The sequence below is a fragment of the Mobula hypostoma genome, chromosome 9 (assembly GCF_963921235.1).
Source record: "Mobula hypostoma chromosome 9, sMobHyp1.1, whole genome shotgun sequence".
Lineage (NCBI taxonomy): Eukaryota > Metazoa > Chordata > Chondrichthyes > Myliobatiformes > Myliobatidae > Mobula > Mobula hypostoma.
In genome coordinates, this window is record NC_086105.1 from 36,190,294 (window position 1) to 36,210,359 (window position 20,066).

A 20,066-nucleotide genomic window follows, 5' to 3' on the forward strand; every position below is an offset into this window, starting at 1 on the left:
ACACAAGAGGAAGTTGCCCCACAAACTCCTGTTTTCATGTTTGCTCTACAGGTACAGTATGTCTGTGGAGGACCAGTGTGTATTTGTGGCTCATGATGAACATGGGATCATGAATAGTATGGCAACAGTTGAATAGAAAGGTAAGTTGGCAAGAGTTAATGGGACATGAAGGGTTGAAAGGCTGTCTGGCTGCAGAGTGAAGTGGTCCTGTCACACAGCACTTTCTCCCCCTCTCTTTTCAGTCTGGGTTTTATTTAGTAGCAGGCATGTTGTCCCTATAGTGAATTAGATCAGAAGCATTAGCTTGCAGAATATATGCCAATGAGCTAATGATTCTGACATGTTGACAATCCCAGCCTAACAGCAAAGTACCCATACAGCAAAGCCTGTTTTTGTATCTCATTATTTTAATGGCAAAATGTTTGTCAGAAAGAAACGACTTATTTTCTGTCAATCCAGTCTACAGTATCAGGAGTTATCCAGGTCTGGTCCTCAGGGCTTCAGACAACTAACAAAACACATCTTATTTCTGCTCCAATAGTTCCCTGTTATGCCTTTCAGATACAGGAAAAGTAGTGAAAGCATAAACCAGTTGAATGTGGCAGTGTCGCCTGCCATTCATTGCTCATGAAGGGCCACGGGACAAGACTTCATTTTCAAGCAAAGCTAAAGAGTACCTGCAAAAATGGGAACAACAATTTTAAAAAAATTACAAAGAAGTACATGACACTTGCAAGTTCATAAAAATGTCAAATAGAAAAAATCCGCTATGAAAATATATACTTAGATGGGCTTCGAAAAAGAGGGGAGCTGCATTGTTGAAGAAGAAGAATTAGATTTACAATCACCAAAAGTGTTGCTGGTTAAACAATCTGCTCTAAGTTAGCAGAACACTTGAGTCTCCCTTGGTTGGTCTATATGTGGTACTGAACTATAACATCATTAAAAATAAATGTGTAAAGTTAAACCTGCCAGTCATTGATAGAAGTGCATCTTTTCTTCAAGATATCCAAAAGGAACCCTGTCACAATGTTACCAGAAAAAATTAAACTGGTTAGATGAGTTCTGCATTTTATTCTAAAGGTTCCAGTTTGGAGTGCCCTATCTTCAATAGGAGGCTAACCATGGCTCTGGTCATGTTAGGAAAAAATCAGGGTGTCCACTCTTACCCATGACTAGACAGATCTTTGTGAAAGCTCCTGAAAGATGTAGTGTGATTTCCCCACCGCCCTCTCAGCCCCGAAGTCCCATCCGTTTAAGCGATGGAGGCTGGTTTTAGTCAGCATTAGCTTGCCTCGGTGGATGCTACCTCACAGAATTGGGCCCAGTGGAGATTAACTGAGACAGGAAGCTATGTAGTGAACACCGACTGATCACCATAATGAGATGCAGCATGTGTTTTATGAATCCTGCACCAGGTCAAATGAGTGTGGGTTAAATGTGTGTTGCATTTCCATGGTACGTTTTCCACTGTTCCTCAGTTTGGTCCCTAAGTGTTAGAATGTTAAAAAGATGCAAGATATTGTTCCAATAATTTTTACTGGAAAAATGTAGATTTCTGTAAGTAAGAGCCCTTGTGGAAATTTGTGTGAACTGTGTGTTCATCAGTACTCTCACCAACAGAGTATCATATAAAACTAGAGTATAGTGTTGCTAATTTGTTCAAATATTTAAAACCAGCCAAGAAGAGTTATACACACAAAATGCTGAAGGAGCTCAGCAGGTTAAGTAGCATCTGTGGAAATGAATAAGCAGTCAACATTTTGGGCCGAGACCCTGCATCAGGACAGGAAAGGAAGGGGAGTGGGTGGGAGACGATGCCAGAATAAAAAGGTGGGCGGGGGAGAATGAGGACAAGCTAGAAGGTGGTAGGTGAAGCCAGGGAGGTTGCTGGGGGTGGGGGGAGGGGATTAAAATAAGAAGCTGGGAGGTGATAGTTGGAAAAGACAGATGGCTGGAGAAGAAGGAATCTGGTAGGAGAGGAGAGTGGATAATGGGAGAATGGGAAGGACGAAGGGCTCCAGGGAGAGGTGATAGGAGGTGAGGAGAAGAGGTGAAAGGTTGGAGTGGGGAATAGAAGAAGAAGGGGGGGGAGGAATGACTAGAAATCGATGTTCATGCCATCAGGTTGTGTTTTGTCCTGAACACAACATATTTCAGTGTCTTTGCAGCATCTGTTTTCAAAAGGGTATCTGTTGTCATAAGGACTGCAGCTTGAGACCTTCAAACAATTGACAGACATTCCATAAAAGTATTTGTCATTTCGCCAGTACCTTATGCTTTGGGTTTTTTTTGCCAGAGGATGGATGCAAGAGAGTATGCTCTGCCTTCTTTCAGAGAAATACTAGCAGAGGCTTTGGAGTACATTATCCCATCAATATGAAATAATTTGTGGAAAAGTGGAAAAAAAAAGAAAACGTCTTTTTATTTTGTTGTAATGTAAAACAGCACCAATGTGGTCAGTAAGGATCCACTAAATGTTCCTAAAATACAAGTAGTAAGGATTGTCTTTCCTTTTCCAAATTATATTAAAGTAATTGTGATTGTCAACTGAAAGGATGTAGTCAGGGGAGTAAAAATAAATTTCAAGATTATGTTGAAATCATAGTGAGTAACCATACTGGTATTCTGACACAGAGTCTGACAATCCCAGTTAGCATTCAGGTACAATATTACATGGACAGCCCTCTCCCATTGTAAGTGCACCACTAGTGTTACGGGTCATTTGAGGTCTTATTGGATGTATAAATAGAGAGATTTGTTGCTTTTGTTCTTTCTTCCTTGTTAAAATATATGTAATCTAGCAATTAAAATGTATTTTGGATGTAAATGGTTATTGGATATATTCTGGACATTAATATTGAAGTGTTATTGATTCTTCTTGCTCATCCCCTGAAAAGTATTTGAGTCAGAACAGTTCAAACCTTGGAGGTTTCTCTGTCTAAGTTAACTTCCTCTCCATTGGCTGAATCAGGATCAACTCAAGGGAAGTATTTGAAGAGAAGAGTGTGAGTACACATTGGCCAAGTATTTAGAAATTTATAATAATTTTACCATTGAATAATATGCAGAGGAGTGAGCTAGATACGGATTTATGTTAAAGATTAATCTTCAGTTAATCTGATATCTATCTCTTCTTTCATGTTCTGTTCAAACATAGTTTGCTTCAACTTTCTGAACTTATCCAATACATTTAACAAATATGAAAAATGACACTTATTCTCATTTTGTCTGAGTTTGAGCTTCAGTCTGATTTAATGCTTTAGGCTATGTATCTAAGGATGGGTGTGTTAGCTGTGTCTTCTGATTTGAATGTTATACTGGCGATAATTGTCAATAATTGACAAGAAGCAGAGAAGTAAAGCTTTCATTATTAAATGGAGAGGTATAGGATAATATTGTAAATGTAAGTGCTTATGTGTGGATGCAAAGTTGTTCACTCATTTTGAATCAGCATTACTCCAGCCAACTGAACTGTGTATTCTAATCTTTTTCTTCCATTGATCATGAGGCATTCTGCGATAGGGCTGTTTGGATGTTGACAACACTTCCAAATCGTCAATACACAGGCACTAATTGCACAAAGATTGAGTGGATCACACTGGACTGGGTGGATTTCAATTGTGATCCACATTGGAGTATCAGACCTCAGTGTAATGATGGAATGCATTGTATTCCATCATGAACTCAACAACTTTGTAACTTTCAACTACTGATTAAAATTGGACACGCATTGCTGGCCATCCGACTGTTGTTGGTGATGGCAAATAAGCAAGGAGGACAATGTGCCAAAATCACAATGGAAGGCACAGATTAAAGGGCTTCTTATGTTGACATTGACGTTTCAATCACCTGACTGAAAGGTAGCACCAGCTTTGTACCCCACTTATATGGACTCATGGCAAAATCACGTTAGAAACTGTCTTTTTATCTGGCATTGGATGACAGTGAAGTGAATTGTTCTGCTACTGAAGTCAGGAACGGGTTACAAACTGCCATGTGAAAGAAAGTTTTAAAATAGAGGAAATCATGTAAAAGGAGGACAGTTATTTTGGAGATCGAGGTTGCCCAATCCTAACCCTTGGTTTTCATGAAATCATCCCAATGTGGAAACATGAAGCATCCGGAGGGGAGGAATTGTTGGCATAACTTTCATGATGACGATCGTGCGTCATCTAATTTTCATCCCTCGGGCCTTCTGTTATGTGTAGAAGGGAGCATTGCCGCAGTGTAGTTGATTTCCCAGAGGGATGTGTTCAATTAACAGCTTTAGTCTGACTCCAAACTCCTTTGAGCAGTTTCTCAGCCTGATTTCCAGCAGAGTTGTGACATTTTGATTGCTCCATGCACTTGGGTGGACAAACCGAAGGGTTCTATCCTACTGCTTCCATGGTACAAGCCTTCCATTGGGCAGACCCGAAAGCCCATCTTCCAGCCTGAGCAGAGGCAAAGCAGTAGAAGAAACTCCAACAATTACCTTGGCAGAGGGAAGGAAATGTATCTCATCAAAATTAAAATTCTCTGTATAATATATATTTTGAAAAGATATGCAGAACTGTTTGCCCCAGTGATGGATCTCAGTTGACAGGTATACAAAGTGACACATCTTTCACTGCAGATATAAAAAGCAAACAGCTACTGGAAGTCTCAAAGCATAACATTTAACTTAATGCACAAGTATACAAAGCTACATATAGACCAACCAAATTGCATTACTGATATTTAGTAAAATATAATATTATATTGCAAAAACCAACAGGGCACAATTTCAGTCAAAATTACCATTTCTAGTATGCCCCATTCTGCAAATGCAAGATGACACAAGACAACTGGAGAAGAAATACAAATCAAATTAAGTACCAAAGTATTGTTCTGGGTCATAACATTTCCTTAACCATAAACACATTACTTTTTTTATTAATATTTATTGTCAGCCATACCTGTAGCATTTTATGTCCCTTTGTCCCAGCATTCAGGAACTTCCTTTCAAAATAAATTAATATTTTTAAAGAGTATTCAAAACAATGAATAGCTTGATGTAAATTTTAGAATTTTAACTGTTTATGTATCCCTCTGTATCATTCTAGTCACACTTTCTGTTAAACTATCAATGTATAAGCAGATTAGTGTCTGAGAAACATTTGGAGAAATATCCAAATTAATGCATTATAAGTCAGGAATGAAACTAACAGGTTTACATTTTTAAAAAATTACAATATCACTACCTGTTAGTGCTTAGAATTGTTCATTCTAAAACATAAATAAACTTTTTTTTAACTATCCAAATAGTTCCAGTGAGACTGGACAAGACACGTATTTAGTCAGTTTCAAACAACATAACAGATGGACCTTCCCATCCTCCTCCTCTACTCTGGATCTCTGCCATCACATCTGGGGTGATACAGCGAAGTCATTTCCAGTCCTTAAAAGCACTGAACATGATGATTCCTTTAGTACCCACTTTGTACCTCAGGCTGTTCTTGTTTTGTGTGTGGAGAAATATTGTTGATGTTTTCTCACACTGTGAGGATAGTGCTATGACTGAGCAGAGTTTCTTGTGGAGATTGTGAAAGTGAGGTGATATACTCAAGTGCATGCCATTCTGGGAGTTGTAGCTGGTTCACTGACTACTTGCCACACCGAATTCAATAATAATACTGCCCATAAGAATGGACTTGCACTGGCACCAGGCATATCAAATTGCCACCAACTCTTGTTTTATTATAGAAACGTAGCCAAGTGACTTGCAACATGTTTCAAGCAAAGAGTGGGTATTTGTAAGTGGATGTGCAAAGTGATGCCGCAGTGAGTTGATTTTCAATGCCACTCCATTTTTTTTTTGTTGGCTCCTTGTTACTGCCTTCTCGTTTTGCTTTTGTTGTGATTCTCCACCCCAAGTTTCAGAGTGTCTGTTTTCCTGTTGGGGTAGCCGCCTCACTTACAGGTGAAGACTTCGGTCCTCTCGCTGCACGTGTTGCACTTGACGAAGCAGCACCAGTGGAACTTGCAGTTGCACTGCCACACTTTGGTATACTGGTGGGTGTTGTAACCTCGGCCGCAGCACATCAGATCACAGCCGTCCCCGTGATGGGAGGTGCGATTACATAACCGTCCCTGGGTGCCCACGCTCCCTGTTGTACTGTCCTCCTCACAGTAGTTTGGTGATCGCTCAATATAAACTAGATCTGTGTCCATTGGCTTTCGATAGGTCCTGGGCTTCTTGATTTTAAGAAAGGTGGGCTGGCGTAATCTGCTGGCCCTTACTGCTTCAACATGAACAGCCTCACCGTACTTTTCTTTCAAGACATATCCGATTTCTCGGAATTTGGGAAGAGTTGTCCAACATGTCTTGGTTGTACATGAGCCAGAAACACCATGACACTTGCATTCCAACTTCATTCTTTCTTCCAGAATCTATTAGTCAAAGAATAACAACTATTAGGGATGAATTCATTGCATTTTGTCCCTTTTCAAAGTCATAACTTTAGTTTTGGGCTCTTTCAGATTGAAGCTAATTTGGAGACATTCACTGAAGAGGAAACACCTGTATCATATTGTTTGCTTATAATGTTAGAGAAAAGTGACACATTTCTCAGAATAAGTGAGAACAGTAAGTGGGGACTCAGGAGTGAGTCATAACGTGAAGTAGCAAGTAAGAGAAAGACATCATTACAAGGCAGGAACAATTTGAAAAGTCAGTCTCATTGGGAGTGAGTTTTATTTCAGCCAATAAAAAGAAGGGACGTGTAAACAGAGTGGACAATGTTAGAGCGGCCAGTGTTGGAGTCAGCCAATGTAGGAGTGGGGGGCTTTAATTCAATAAGCCTGGGTGAGGACAGGCGGAGGTTCTAAGTAAGTTTCTATTAAGTTTTTTTCCCTCTTTCTTTGTCTTTTAGCTAGTGTGCTGAGAATGGGTCCAGAATTAGATGTATGTTCTTTGTGTGAGATGTGGGAACTCTGGGAGACCTCCAGTCCCCCTGAGAACTACATCTGCATGAAGTGCAGGTCCTTCAGAGAACATGTTAAGGAACTAGGGCTGCAGTTCAATGAGGAGGTGGTAGACAGAAGCTACCAAGAGATAGTCATCCCAGAGTTGCAGGAAGCAGATACCTGGGCAACTGTCAGGAGAGGGAAAGGGAATGGGCAGCCACTGTAGAGTATCCCTATGGCCATTCCCCTCAATAATAAGTATATTGCTTTAGATATACTGTTGGTGGGGGGACAGCAGCCCACTAGGGAGAAGCCCACAACGACTGGGTTTTTGGAACTATATCTGTCTCTGTTGCTCAGTAGGGAAGGGAGGAGAAGAGGACTGCAGTATTGATAGGTGATTCCATTGTTAGGGGAGCAGACAGAAGATTTAGTGAACATGAAAAAAGACACCTGTATGGTATTTTGTCTCCCAAGTGCCAGGGTCAGGAATGTCTCGGATCAGATCCACAGCATTCTAAAGGGGTAATGTGAGTAGCCAGAAGTTGTGGTACACATTGGTATCAATGACATTGGTATCAAAGAGAGAATACAGGGAGAAAGCTGAGGGTAGTAATCTCTAGATTGCTGCCTTTCCACACGCCTGTCAGGGTAAGAATAGGATGATTTAGCAGATGAATGTGTGGCTGAGGAAATGGGGCAGGGGGCAAGGTTTCAGATTTCTAGATCGTTGAGCTCTCTTCTGGAGAAGATCTACCTGTAGAAAAAGGGAGGGTTAGACCTCAACCCAACCCAAGTTTCTGCGAGCAATTTGGAAGGTGAAGGGTAGATACATCACAATGAAGAAGTATTCTAAAGGGAGGATGAGGCAACTGTGGCTGACAAGCGAAGTCAAAGAGAATAAAATGAAAAGAGAGGGCATACAATAAACACAAGAGACTCTACGGATGCTGTAGATCCAGAGCAACACACACAAAACGCTGGAGGAAATCAGCAGGTCTATGGAAATGACCAAGGTTCAATGACCTGAAATGTTGACTGTTTATTCATTTCCATTTAATCTGTGTGTGTTGATAGGGCATATAATATAGCAAAAATGAGTGGGAAGTTTTTAAAAACCAACAGGAAACAACAAAAAAAGGCATAAGGAGAGAAAAAGATGAAATATGAAGGAAATCTAGCTGATACAACAAAAGAGGGTACCCAATGTTTTTCTCGGATCTATAAGGAGTAAAAGAGAGACAAGAGTGGGTATAAGACAACTGGAAAATGAAACTGGAGAGGTAGTAATGGGGGACAAAGAAATATTGGAGGAACTTAAGTATTTATGGCCAGTCTTCACTGTGAAAAACACTAGCATTATGCCAGAAATTTGAGGGTGTCGGGGGTAGAAGTGAATGTAGTTGCTATTACTAAGGAGAAGGTGCTTGGAAAACTGAAAGGTCTGAAAATAGACAAGTCACCTGGACCACATAGACTCCACCCCAGGGTCTAATAGAGGTAGCTGAAGAGATTTTGGAGGCATTAGTAATGATCTTTTAAGAATCACTAGAGTCTGGAATGGTTTCGGAGGACTGGAAAATTGCAAATGTCACTCCACCCTTTAAGAAGAGAGGGAGGCAGAAGAAAGGAAATTATAGACCTGTTAGCCTGACTTCGGTGGTTGGGAAGATGTTGGAGTCCATTATTAAGGATAAACATCTTAGGGTATTTGGAGGCACATAACAAAATTGGTCAAAGTCAGCATGGTTTCCTTTAGGGAAAATCTTGCCTGAAAAATCAGTTGCAATTGTTTGAGGAAATAACAGGCAGGATAGACAAAAGAGAGTCAGTGGATTTTGTTTACTTTGATTTTCAGAAGGCCTTTGACAAGGTACCGCACATGAGGCTGCTTAACAAGCCCAGAACCCATGGTATTACAGGAAAGATACTAGCATAGATGTATGTGCTGGTGGTGTAGTGGCATCTCCACCCAAACTTCAGGGTGAGGTATCCCAGGTTTGAATCCAGTTGGCTCCTTGCACAAGTTCCACCCATACTGGGTTGAGCGTCAAGCTAGAATATAAGAGCAAGGATGTAGCATTGGGGCTTTATAAGGCATCAAGCAGACCACAGTTAGACTATTGTTAGCAGTTTTGGATCCCTTATCCAAGATGAGATGTGCTGGCACCAGAGAGGGTCCAGAGGAGGTTCATGAGAATGATTCCAGGAATGAACGGGTTTACATATGAGAAGCATTTGATGGCTCTGGGCCTGAACTCACTGGAGTTTAGAAAAATGAGGGGGGATCTCATTGAAATATATTGAAAGGCCCGGATAGAGTGGACGTGGAGAGGATGATTTTTTTTCTATGATGGGGGAATCTAGGACCAGAAGACACAGCCTCAGAATAGTGGGATGACCATTCAGAACAAAGACGAGGAGGAATATCTTTAGCCAGAGGGTAGTGAATCTGTGGAATTCACTGCCACTGAAGGCTGTGAGGGCTAACCCATTAAGGCATTAAAGGTTACATGGATGATAATAGAATGGGATTGTAAGGGATAATAAATCAGCCACAATTGAATGGCAGAGCAGACTCAATTGGCAGTATGGCTGGATTCTGCTCTTATGTTATATGGTCTTACAATTAGGTTTAATTTTTTTTTGTAAACACTGTTCTATAAACTTAGTTTATTCCAACAAAGAGATTTGCATGTATTTCCAAAAAAGGTAAAAGAAGAATATGTGAACAGTTTTACTCTGGACCCTGCAGCCACATTATTAAACTGCCCTTTTATTTCAGATTCTGACAATTCTGAATTTTCCATTATTACTTATTATCAGCTAGTTCTATGTTGAAGCCATATTAATTGCAATGCCAATTCCAATCACGGCACTAGCTGAGTAGTACAGAGTTTTTTTTCTACTTGTTCTCAATTCCTTCGACATAACACAACAATTTTGTGTTTTATTTTTATCCATCTCTCCAACCCCATTCTGCTTTGCTCTACTCTTTACATGCTCATATGATTTGATAAACTATACAGTGAATATAAAAGTGATTCATGTACTTTGGGATTTGCTAGTGGAAAACAAGTCATTTTAAATGTCCTTGGAAGTCTGTTGTGGTACTTGTGCACTAGATTTGGCTAAATTTACATTCCTGGGGAACAGCATTGGTACACTTGTTGCTAAATTACATTCACTGATCTCTCAGCAGTGCCAAGGATCTTTGAAGAAACTGAGTAGGAGATCCTGCCCATGGGAAGTAAACCGAGGTTTTGCCAACTTCAGGATCAGAATCCAGTTTAACATCACCGGCATACGTCATGAAATTTGTTAACTTTATGACAGCAGTACAATGAAATACATGATAAATAAATATAGAGAAAAAAAACTGGGTTACATTAGGTGTATATATATATATATATATATATATATATATATAAATAGTTAAGTTAAAATAAGTAGTTCAAAAAATAACAGAAATAAAAAAGGATTGAGGTAGTCTAAATGTGTTCAATGTCCATTTAGGAATCAGATGGCAGAGGGATAGAAGCTGTTCCAGAATAAATTCACTCAAAATAGCTTCCAAATTTACCTATATGTCAGTGACATGTCTTCAAAATTAATTTACATGTTTTGATATGTTTCCAAAAGTTATGTTACAGTCATTTATCAGTGTGTTATTTAAAATTCAGCTTTTAATCTTTGAGTTAATGGGTTTAAACTCCTGCTACCAGTTCTGTATAGTTCTATATGGTGAACATGCTTAAGCATCAAAATCTAAAATAAACAAGTTCCCTAAATCATCATCTGATGAATTGTGTGATGCTGACACTAATACTTCAAAACTGTATGTCTGATTCACAGTCAACAAGAATTTTGTTAAGGATTTCATAAATGCACATTGAGATCACAGTAAGGGCTAGTAAACTGACTAATGTATGGAGTTACACACAAAAAAGTTGCTGGTGAACGCAGCAGGCCAGGCAGCATCTCTAGGAAGAGGTACAGTCGACGTTTCGGGCTGAGACCCTTCGTCAGGACTAACTGAAGGAAGAGTTAGTAAGAGATTTGAAAGTGGGAGGGGGAGGGGGAGATCCAAAATGATGGGAGAAGGCAGGAGGGGGAGGGATGGAGCCAAGAGCTGGACAGTTGATTGGCAAAAGGAATATGAGAGGATCATAGGCCAGGCTCCATCCCTCCCCCTCCTGTCTTTTCCTATCATTTCAGATCTCCCCCTCCCCCTCCCATTTTCAAATCTCTTACTATCTCTTCTTTCAGTTAGTCCTGACGAAGGGTCTCGACCCGAAACGTCGACTGTACCTCTTCCTGGAGATGATGCCTGGCCTGCTGCGTTCACCAGCAACTTTTTGTGTGTTGCTTGAAATTCCAGCATCTGCAGATTTCCTCGTGTTAATGTATGGAGTTAAAAGTTTTAATCAGAGCAGCCTCATTTCTCCCATGCCCCAAGATGGGCCTTTAATACAAGGCTCAGGATTCTTGTTTCCAATTGCTTTGCACCCCTTTCCTGCTGATAGTCAGAATGTAACTTTTCTATTCCTTTTCTTCTGTTGTCGGTATGGAATGTAAGATGCAGAGGAATGTGAGAGTTTTTTTTCTGTTGACTGTATGGAATGCAAGATGCATCTTGAGGAATGTGAGCATTTTATTCCTGCTCTCTCTGTTCATATAATTCCATTTAACAATCAGTTCTTCAACCCACTTGTTTCTTTGCCAGGAATGAAGAACCCCTGCCTAGCCAAACAGGCATCCTATCACTTGAATGAGATTCTCATTATGACACCAATCAGTTATACAACAAACAGCCTGCAATGAATCCTCCTCCTTCCTGTATTTTTCTCTTTCTATCACTTTATGACTCTGAGGCTGCCCTTAATGCAAGACCATCCAAAGAGAATGAATCCCACCCCAAATAAATACAATGGCCGTGTATGCACTGTAAAATTATACATGACCACTCTGTAATGGGTGTGTAAAAGCTCTATATTTAGCACTGTAAGTACTAAGTGGGATTATTCATACTTGAGTACACTTTGCTGACATGGCAAAGTTTAAACAAACATCTGTGCTTCAGTCAATTGTAATTACAAAATTATGTCACAGTACATTTCTCCTGTAACCAGTATTGATATTTGGAAAGTTTGATTTTGAAAGGTTGAAAGGTTTGGCTCCTTGCTCTGACATGTATTGTATTCAGGCCAGAATTAACTTTATAAATGACCCTTAATACATACTCGCCAACCAGCTGACAACAGATTGATCAGCCAAACCAAAATTGTAAAGCCAAATTCTTTTCAATGGTACTAAACTCATCCCAATCTCTACTTCTGTGGCTATTGGTGAGCATAGCCACAGCCACAGTACAGACTGCCAGGCAGTGACAGGTCTGCAGGCTGCGGTTTGAGTTCGTGCAACTTTGTATGAAGTATTTTCGGACCAGCACACCTTCTACTGAAGTTCTGGTTTTACATGAGTCTCTTCTGCACATGTGTAAAATTTACATATTCTTCTTTCTTTTGCATCCCACTGTGGTATTTCCATTTTTATTTCCCTCACACACACAACAGTGAGACTTGTCCTTCTCTACAGGCATTAACCAGGACCTAATCTATGTCTGCACCGCACTCTCTGTCCAGTCAGGCTGCACAGATAGAAAGTTCTAGTTTTATTGCTGATAACTGTTGAAGCTAGGCTGAAACCTGAATGTCAGCTTGGTTAAGTGGCAGCATTCACACCACCGTGTTCAGAGGAGTGTGCATTCAAGCTCAGTCCGTACCCTGGGCAGCCGATCCACTGGGGGCCGAGTTCTCTCAGGGTTTTCATCTACACTCCCTCCTCAAGAGGCACTATACAAATTAATAAGGATCTCGCTTCACTCAAAACAGCTTCCAAATTCACCCATATGTCAGTGAGGAGTCCTCAGAATTAATTTACCATGCTTTGATATGTTTTCAAAAGATATGATACAGTCATATATAAATGCGTTACTTGAGATTCAGCTTTTAATCTTTGAGTTGATAGGTTTAAAATCCTGCTACCAGAACTATATGGTGAACAAGCATGAGCATCAAAATGCATTCAGTTTAGGCAGCTTGCCCGCATGTCACAAGCAAGTCTGTCAAATGACAACTGCATAATTAAATCTCCAGGCAATTATGTGCTGCTGTTGAAGGTTGAGGGACAGATATTTGCTCCACAATGGGAAGAGTTCTGCTGGTTAAACATCATGTGATCTTTTATAATGAGCTCAGCGGGCAGTGTCCCATAAAACTGCCAATCTCACTTTATTTCTGACAATCCGCAACCATCAGCTTTGTAACTTGAGAAATTAAAAATCAAACTACTGTAGGTACTGCAAATCTGAAATTAAAGCATAATTTGCAGGATATATGTAGGATATCAGAAAACATCTATGGAGTGAAATTGAACTTAGGAAAAATAATCAACCTGAAAATTTAACTCACTATTTCTCTCTCCACAGATTCTGCCAGACCTACAATCTCTCCAGTATTTACTCATTTAATTTGTGATCTCTTCACCCCCATTAGTTGATGTCGCTTAAAAAATAAACATTTCTTAGTTCTGCAGTTTCCTTTCAGTGGAAAATACAGTAACTTACTTAGATGTGTTGGGAGTTGACTGTTCCCTTCTGAATTGTATGTAAGTTGCATAAATTGAATTGGCTCCAGGTGTTTTGTGTTCCTCATCTTGAAATATTTAACTTTTTAATATTTTATATCTGCCATTGTGAGGCAGGTGGTCAAGTCCAACGTAGATTCAAATTCATATTTCTCAAATACTGTTCAAAAGTCTTAAGCACATACAGTATATGTTGCTAGCGTACCTAAGACTCTTGCACAGTACTGTAGTAATTTTATGTCTTGCACTGTACTAATGTTGCAAAAAAAAAGCAAATTTCATGACACATGAGAGTGATGATAAACCTGATTCTGATATGGGTCTCTATTGTGGAATGAGAGTGGGAATGGGGTAGGGAGTCATGACTGGGAAAAGGGTGAGAGGGAAGCGAACAGGAAGCACCAGAGAGACATTCTGTAATGATCCCAATTGCTTGGGAATCAAATGACATTTCCTGGTGTCTCATGGCTGGGTGTGTCTGTTTGCACCTGTGCCAACCTCCCCATCCCCTGCCCCTGGCACTCCTCTGCCACCTGTCCCACACTCCTCCCGCAGCATCGCACGCACACCATTCCAAATATCCTTTGCTCCCGCCAGATTTACAAACTCACTCTCTGCTCCATGTTGATAAATAGGCACATGTATATAGACTTCTGCACAGTACTGTATTTATCAACATGGAGTGGCGAGTGAGTTTGTACCATACTGTACACATGATATAAACTAAGCAAAACTCATCCAGGTGTTCTTAAATACAGCAAAAACAAGAAGCTGGAGGAACTTAGCAGGTAAGGCAGTGTCTGTGGAGGAACATGGACAGTCAACACTTTGGGTCAAGACCCTTAACCTGGATTGGCTGGGAGGCAGAACTCACAGTACAGGAGCTGTGGAGAAGGATATCCCCGCCTCTGCAAGGAAAAGGTCAGTACATCAAGACACAAAGACACCATCCATGTCAGTGGGTTTGATGGTGAGTTTGGGACTGGTGCAGTGCGTGGTGATCCACAAGTTCAGAGGGGGCGTGGTTGGAGTGGAGAAGACAAGACAGTTAATGTCATATTAGCAGATGGAAACTAAAAGTTCAAGAGGTAAAAGGACAGAAGGAGGTGTCCACTTGGAATATAGTATTCAGTCTGAAGAAGGATGTGGAAGTTTTAGAGACGGTACAGAGGAGAATTACCAGGATGCTGCCTGGATTGGAGAGTATGTCTAATGAGAATAATCTGAGCGAGCTCAGGCTTGTCTCTCTGGAGCGAAGGAGAATTAGAGGTGACTTGATAGCACTGTACAAGATGATAAGAGGCATAGATCGAGTGGACAGCACATGGTATTTTCCCAGGGCAGAAGTGGCTAAATAATTTTAAGGTGATTGGAGGAAAGTATAGGAGGGATGTCAGAGGTAAAATTTTTACACAGAAAATGGTGTGTGCATGGAACACACTGCCAGGGGTGGTGGTAGAGGCAGATACATTAGGGACATTTAAGAGACTCTTAGATAGGCATTTGGATGAAAGAAAAATTGAGGGCTAAGTGGGAGGGAAGGGTTAGATTGATCTTGGAATAGGTTGAAAGGTCGACACTACTTCTTGGACCCAGGGGCCTGTATTCTGCTATAATGTTCAGCATCTGTAGTCTCTTGTGTCCCGAAGCTCTCAAGTGTCATTCTGACCTCAACATTTCTATAGTTGTGAATGAATTTCAGCTGCTTCACTAAAGCAGAGTTTAAAGATGACTATAACATAGGGTTTAAAGTTGTTACACAAGGTTAAAAGGGCTTTGAAATATACTTAACCCACAAGAACTTAAGAGTACTTAAGATAAACATAGAGTAAAAAGAGAAGAAATCAGTTACCTTGCAAATCCAATGACAGGCACAAAATACAAACACACACACACACACACGAAGCAGTATATATATTCATCACACAGATTAATATTGAAGGCACCCCCATCTTCTGTTCTTGATGCATAGTTACCTTTCTCCCCGCCTCATTGTTATGCAGATTCATCAGCCTTCTGGCATTTTTTTTGATCTCCCTTGCATCCACAAATTTCCTTGAGAACTCGATTCCATACTTGATGTCTGCAGAGCAGCCTCCCCATTTCCAGCCCTCCTCCTGGTTGTAGTAGCCCTGTTTCTCCCGGTCACAGCCACAGTTGCTCAGGTTTCCTTGACTGCAGGCAGCAGTCACTGCATGAGCTACACCAGCCGCGGTGATGGCATAAGTGAATGCTGCTTCTCGGCTACCTGCAGGCACAGGAGGGCAACCAGTGTGTTAACATGTACGTACAAGGCTTTTTCCAAACAAATCTATTTCTTGAAAATCTTTTACAGCCTCAGTGAAACAGTGCATAGATGATATTTCCTTAAATCACAAATAATCAGACAATTAAGCATAGAATGACGAATGTGTTCTCTGGGAGCCATTCACTGAATTCAGGAAGTAGGCCAGCTAAAGTCAAAAGTCTCTGTCACTCTTGCTCACACCCTCATCATCAGATAACAAGAAAAAAGACTTTTAATCATCTATTTACTTAAACGGAAACAGGCAGGTAGTATGAACAATTGAAGTTCAGATAATTAACTCATTTTATAATAGCTGTATAAATATGTTAAGAAAAAGATAGGTAAATAGGAAGCAAAACGATCTAGTGCGTTCCCAGTGTATATGACAAATAAACTCGTTTCGGACTTCCAATCGGTACAGGTATTGATTATAACCAACGATTCGATGACAAACTCTGCCTTCTTCGTCAGGGATGATGCCTGGGCATGTCTAGTCCAGTGGTATTTATACCCCCACAGTCTGTCCCTCCTGATTGGTTAGTCCTCATCCAATCAGGTTTACACTCTCCCACCTTGTTTACAATCAAATTCCAGTTCTTAATTAGAGCGATATTGGCTAGACGGGATGCACGATGGAAACCCGCATCAAGGAGCACAGGAGGTGTATCCATTTGGGTTACCCGGAGAAATCAGCTTTAGCAGTACATTGCTTTTGCAATGGCCATAGGATTGACTTTGATGGCAATAAACAACTGTGCTGTGCCAATGGATTTTGGGATCATCTGGTAAAGGAAGCCATTGAAATAAAACTAGAGGAAAAGAATTTTAACAAAGATGAAGTCTCACTCTAAGTAAGAACTGGAATTCAGTTGTAAACAAGGTGGGAGAGCGGGAACCTGATTGGATGAGGACTAACCAATCAGGAGGGACAGATTATGGGGGAATAAATACCACTGGACTAAACATGCCCAAGCATCATCCCTGATGAAGATGGCAGAGTTTGTCATTAAAATGTCATTTATAATTGATACCTGTACCTGGCTGGAAGCCCAAGAAGAGTTTATTCAAAGTAGGAAGAAGTTCTAGAATAAATATACATCAGGGTCTGTTGGGATGAGATCACAGAGAGTTAAGTTTAATGGCAGAATGAGTTTGTTCTCTGTCTAAGCCAAATATGGAGATATTGATTCATTTGATCAAGGAGCTAAATCTTAAAGAGGGGAGGTTGGTATATAGGCGGTGTATTGAGGAACTTAAGAGGTTGGGACTTAACACAAAAAATTCTAAAATAAATGTATTTACAACTCTTTGATCATTACTGATAACCTCAGTCATGTTTAGGTGGCCTCTCCTGGCTGGCCGTCCACTGTTAATGATCAGAGCAGAAAACTGCAGATGCTGGATGGAGGCACATCAGTGGGAAGAGGAATAAAGTTGATGTCTTGTGTCATACTGGGAAGAGGTGAGAAACAAATTGTGTTTTAAGTTACACATGGTGAAGAGCTAGGAAGGTTGCAGGGAACATCCCCAAGATGCTGTACATTACAGTTGTCAAGGTTACAATTACCTTAAGAACTGAGCAGTTGGTGATTAAAAAGAAAAATCATTGAAAAAAATATAGTCACTTGTGGAAACAGAAAGACAGAGTAGTTACCTGATTTGTTAAACTCATTATTAAGTCCAAATGGCTGAAATACAATGGTGATAGAAAGTTTATGAACCCTGTAGAATTTTCTCTATTTCTGCATAAATATGACCTAAAATGTGATCAGATCTTCACATAAGTCCATAAACTAGATAAAGAGAACCCCAATTAAGTACATAATACAAAAACATTATACTTGTTCATTTACTTATTGAGAAACATGATCCCATATTATGTGTATTTGTTGGAAAAAGTATGATAACCTTTGCTTTCAGTAACTGGTGTGACTCCCTTGTACAGCAATAACTTCAACCAAACTGTTGATCAGTCCTGCACATAGGCTGGAGGAATTTTAGGCCGTTCCTCCTTACAAAAACTGCTTCAACTCTGGAATGTTGGTGGACTTCTTTGCATGCACTGCTTGCTTCAGGTCCTTCCACAACATTTCTATGGGATTGTCAGGAATTTGACTCAGCCATTCCAAGATACAAATTTTCTTATTTTTAAACCATTTTGTTGTTGATTTACTCTTGTCTTTTGGATCATTGTCTTGTTGCATTATCCAGCTTCTATTAAGCTTCAGGTGACAGACTGCTACCCTGACATTCTCCTGTAAAATGTCTTGAGACGATTTTGAATTCATTGTTCCCTCAGTGATTGTAAGCTGTCCAGGCCATGAGGCAGCAAAGCAGCCCCAAGCCATGGTGCTCCTTCCACCATGCTTCACAGTTGGGATGAGGTTTTGGTGTTCATGTTCAATGCCCCTTTCCCTCCAAACACAGCAATGGGCATTTCTGCCAAAAAGTTCAACTTTTGTCTCATCAGCCCTCAGATCATTGTCCCAGAAGCATTGTAGAACATCCCGGTGGTCTTTTGCAAACTTGAGACATGCAGCAATGTTTTGTTTGGAGAGCAGTGGTTTCCTCCATGTTGTCCTTCCATGAACACCATTCTTGTTCAGTGCTTTCTTATAGTCAACACATGAACAGAGACCTTGGCAAGTTCCAGAGATTTTGCAGGTCTTTTGCTGTTCTTTTACACCTCCTACAGCATTGCATGTTGTGCTCTTGGTGTAATCTTTGTAGGACATCTACTCTGAGGGAGAGTAGCAACTGTACTGAATTTCCTCCATTTGTAGGCATTTCTCTTACAGTGGACTGATGAGCACTGAGGTCTTTAGAAATGCTTTTGTAGCCTTTTCCAGCTTCATGCAACTCTGCAATTCTTCCTCTAAGGTCCTCTGAAAGTTGTTTTGATTGAGGCACGGTGCATATTAACAGATCTTTCTTGAGACGAGCAGGCTCTGTCAGTAACCTGAATTAGTGTGCCCTTTTTATCGGGCAAGGCAGCTCTACAACCCACACCTCCAATCTCATCTCATTGATCAGAACACCTGACTCCAAATAGCTTTTGTAGAAGGCATTACCCCAGAGGTTCACATACTTTTTCCAACAAATACATGTAATATTGGATCATTTTTCTTGATAAATAAATGAACAAGTACAATGTTTTCGTGCTATTTATTTAATTGGGTTCTCTTTATCTAGTTTCAGGACATCCATAAAGATCTGATCACATTTAAGTTCATATTTATGCAGAAATAGAGAAAATTCTACAGGGTTCACAAACTCTCTAGCACCGCTGTAGATGAGAGGTATGTTGGATGTTGCTGAAACAATGGACAAGGTCGAAAACCAAAGTCAGAATGGCAGGGGAACAGAGAATTAAAGTGAAAGGTGACTGGAAGCTCAGAGTCGCCCTCCTCCACTTTCTAGTTTTCTGATCTCAAGCACCTCTTCACTACAGATATCTAAACCCTCCATACCTTTCCACCTCAGGATACGTGAACTATAGGCCTAATGACTCCCATAGCCATGTCAGTCATTCCTCTTCCCACTCTACTTCCTGTAGGAACTCCACTCCATTCTCCCAGTTTTTCTGTCTCTATCCTTTCTGCTCTGATGACTTTCTGCAGTTTATAATACTTATTTCTTTTTCCTTAACTGGTTTTCCTTCCACCAGAATGGTATAGGCTCTGAGAAATTTTCTGCCAACTTACATGGTTTGACTTGGGTACAGAGAGCACAAAACTAGATTTGCAAAAGATATCCTGACTGTATCTTCTCCTAGGGGCACCAATTCAAGAAAAGCTTTCAATATGTCTGGAGTTACACAAGGTCTGTATAAAAGGAGAATTCTCACAAGAACAGACAAATACCAGCTATGAGATAATGTTTACTATCCTGCTGACATCCAGACTTCATTGTGAGAATACTAATTACATTCAACTGTTGGGGAATCCTGGCCAGGCTGGAGAAAAGGCTAGTCGTCATAAAATGTGCAGCACATTTTTATGTTTGTACAAAAAAAAACCTCCTCTTTGAGCAGATAATTTTAGCATGGCATCAAATACCCTGAATTCTGACTTTCAAATCATCAGGAAAACATCAGATTCCCGCTTGGATTTAAATGTTGTCTCCAGCTATTAAGTTTAGCAGATTTAAGCTAGTAAAAAACTGCCCTCTTTGCTCCATCACAACCACCAAATCCAGTTCA

General features: G+C 40.4%; 1 protein-coding gene and 1 long non-coding RNA gene across 6 annotated transcripts in view; one reads left to right on the forward strand and one right to left on the reverse strand.

Annotated features, from left to right (window-relative positions):
* LOC134351639 (uncharacterized) overlaps positions 1 to 20,066 on the forward strand; it is a 79,981-nt gene that overhangs the window by 15,140 nt on the left and 44,775 nt on the right. For both annotated transcript variants that reach the window (XR_010019214.1, XR_010019213.1), the window contains one exon: positions 52 to 140. This is a non-coding gene — a long non-coding RNA (uncharacterized LOC134351639). The remainder of the gene's footprint in view (positions 1 to 51; positions 141 to 20,066) is intronic.
* LOC134351638 (protein Wnt-7b) overlaps positions 167 to 20,066 on the reverse strand; it is a 104,484-nt gene continuing 84,584 nt past the window's right edge. For 2 of the 4 annotated variants that reach the window (XM_063058063.1, XM_063058062.1), the window contains exons 3-4: positions 15,555 to 15,826; positions 167 to 6,414 (exon numbers count right to left, since the gene is read on the reverse strand). In XM_063058063.1, coding sequence (XP_062914133.1) covers positions 5,935 to 6,414; positions 15,555 to 15,826 — 752 coding nt within the window. In that variant the 3' untranslated portion in view covers positions 167 to 5,934. The remainder of the gene's footprint in view (positions 6,415 to 15,554; positions 15,827 to 20,066) is intronic. The other 2 variants (XR_010019212.1, XR_010019211.1) reach the window with 2 other exon arrangements.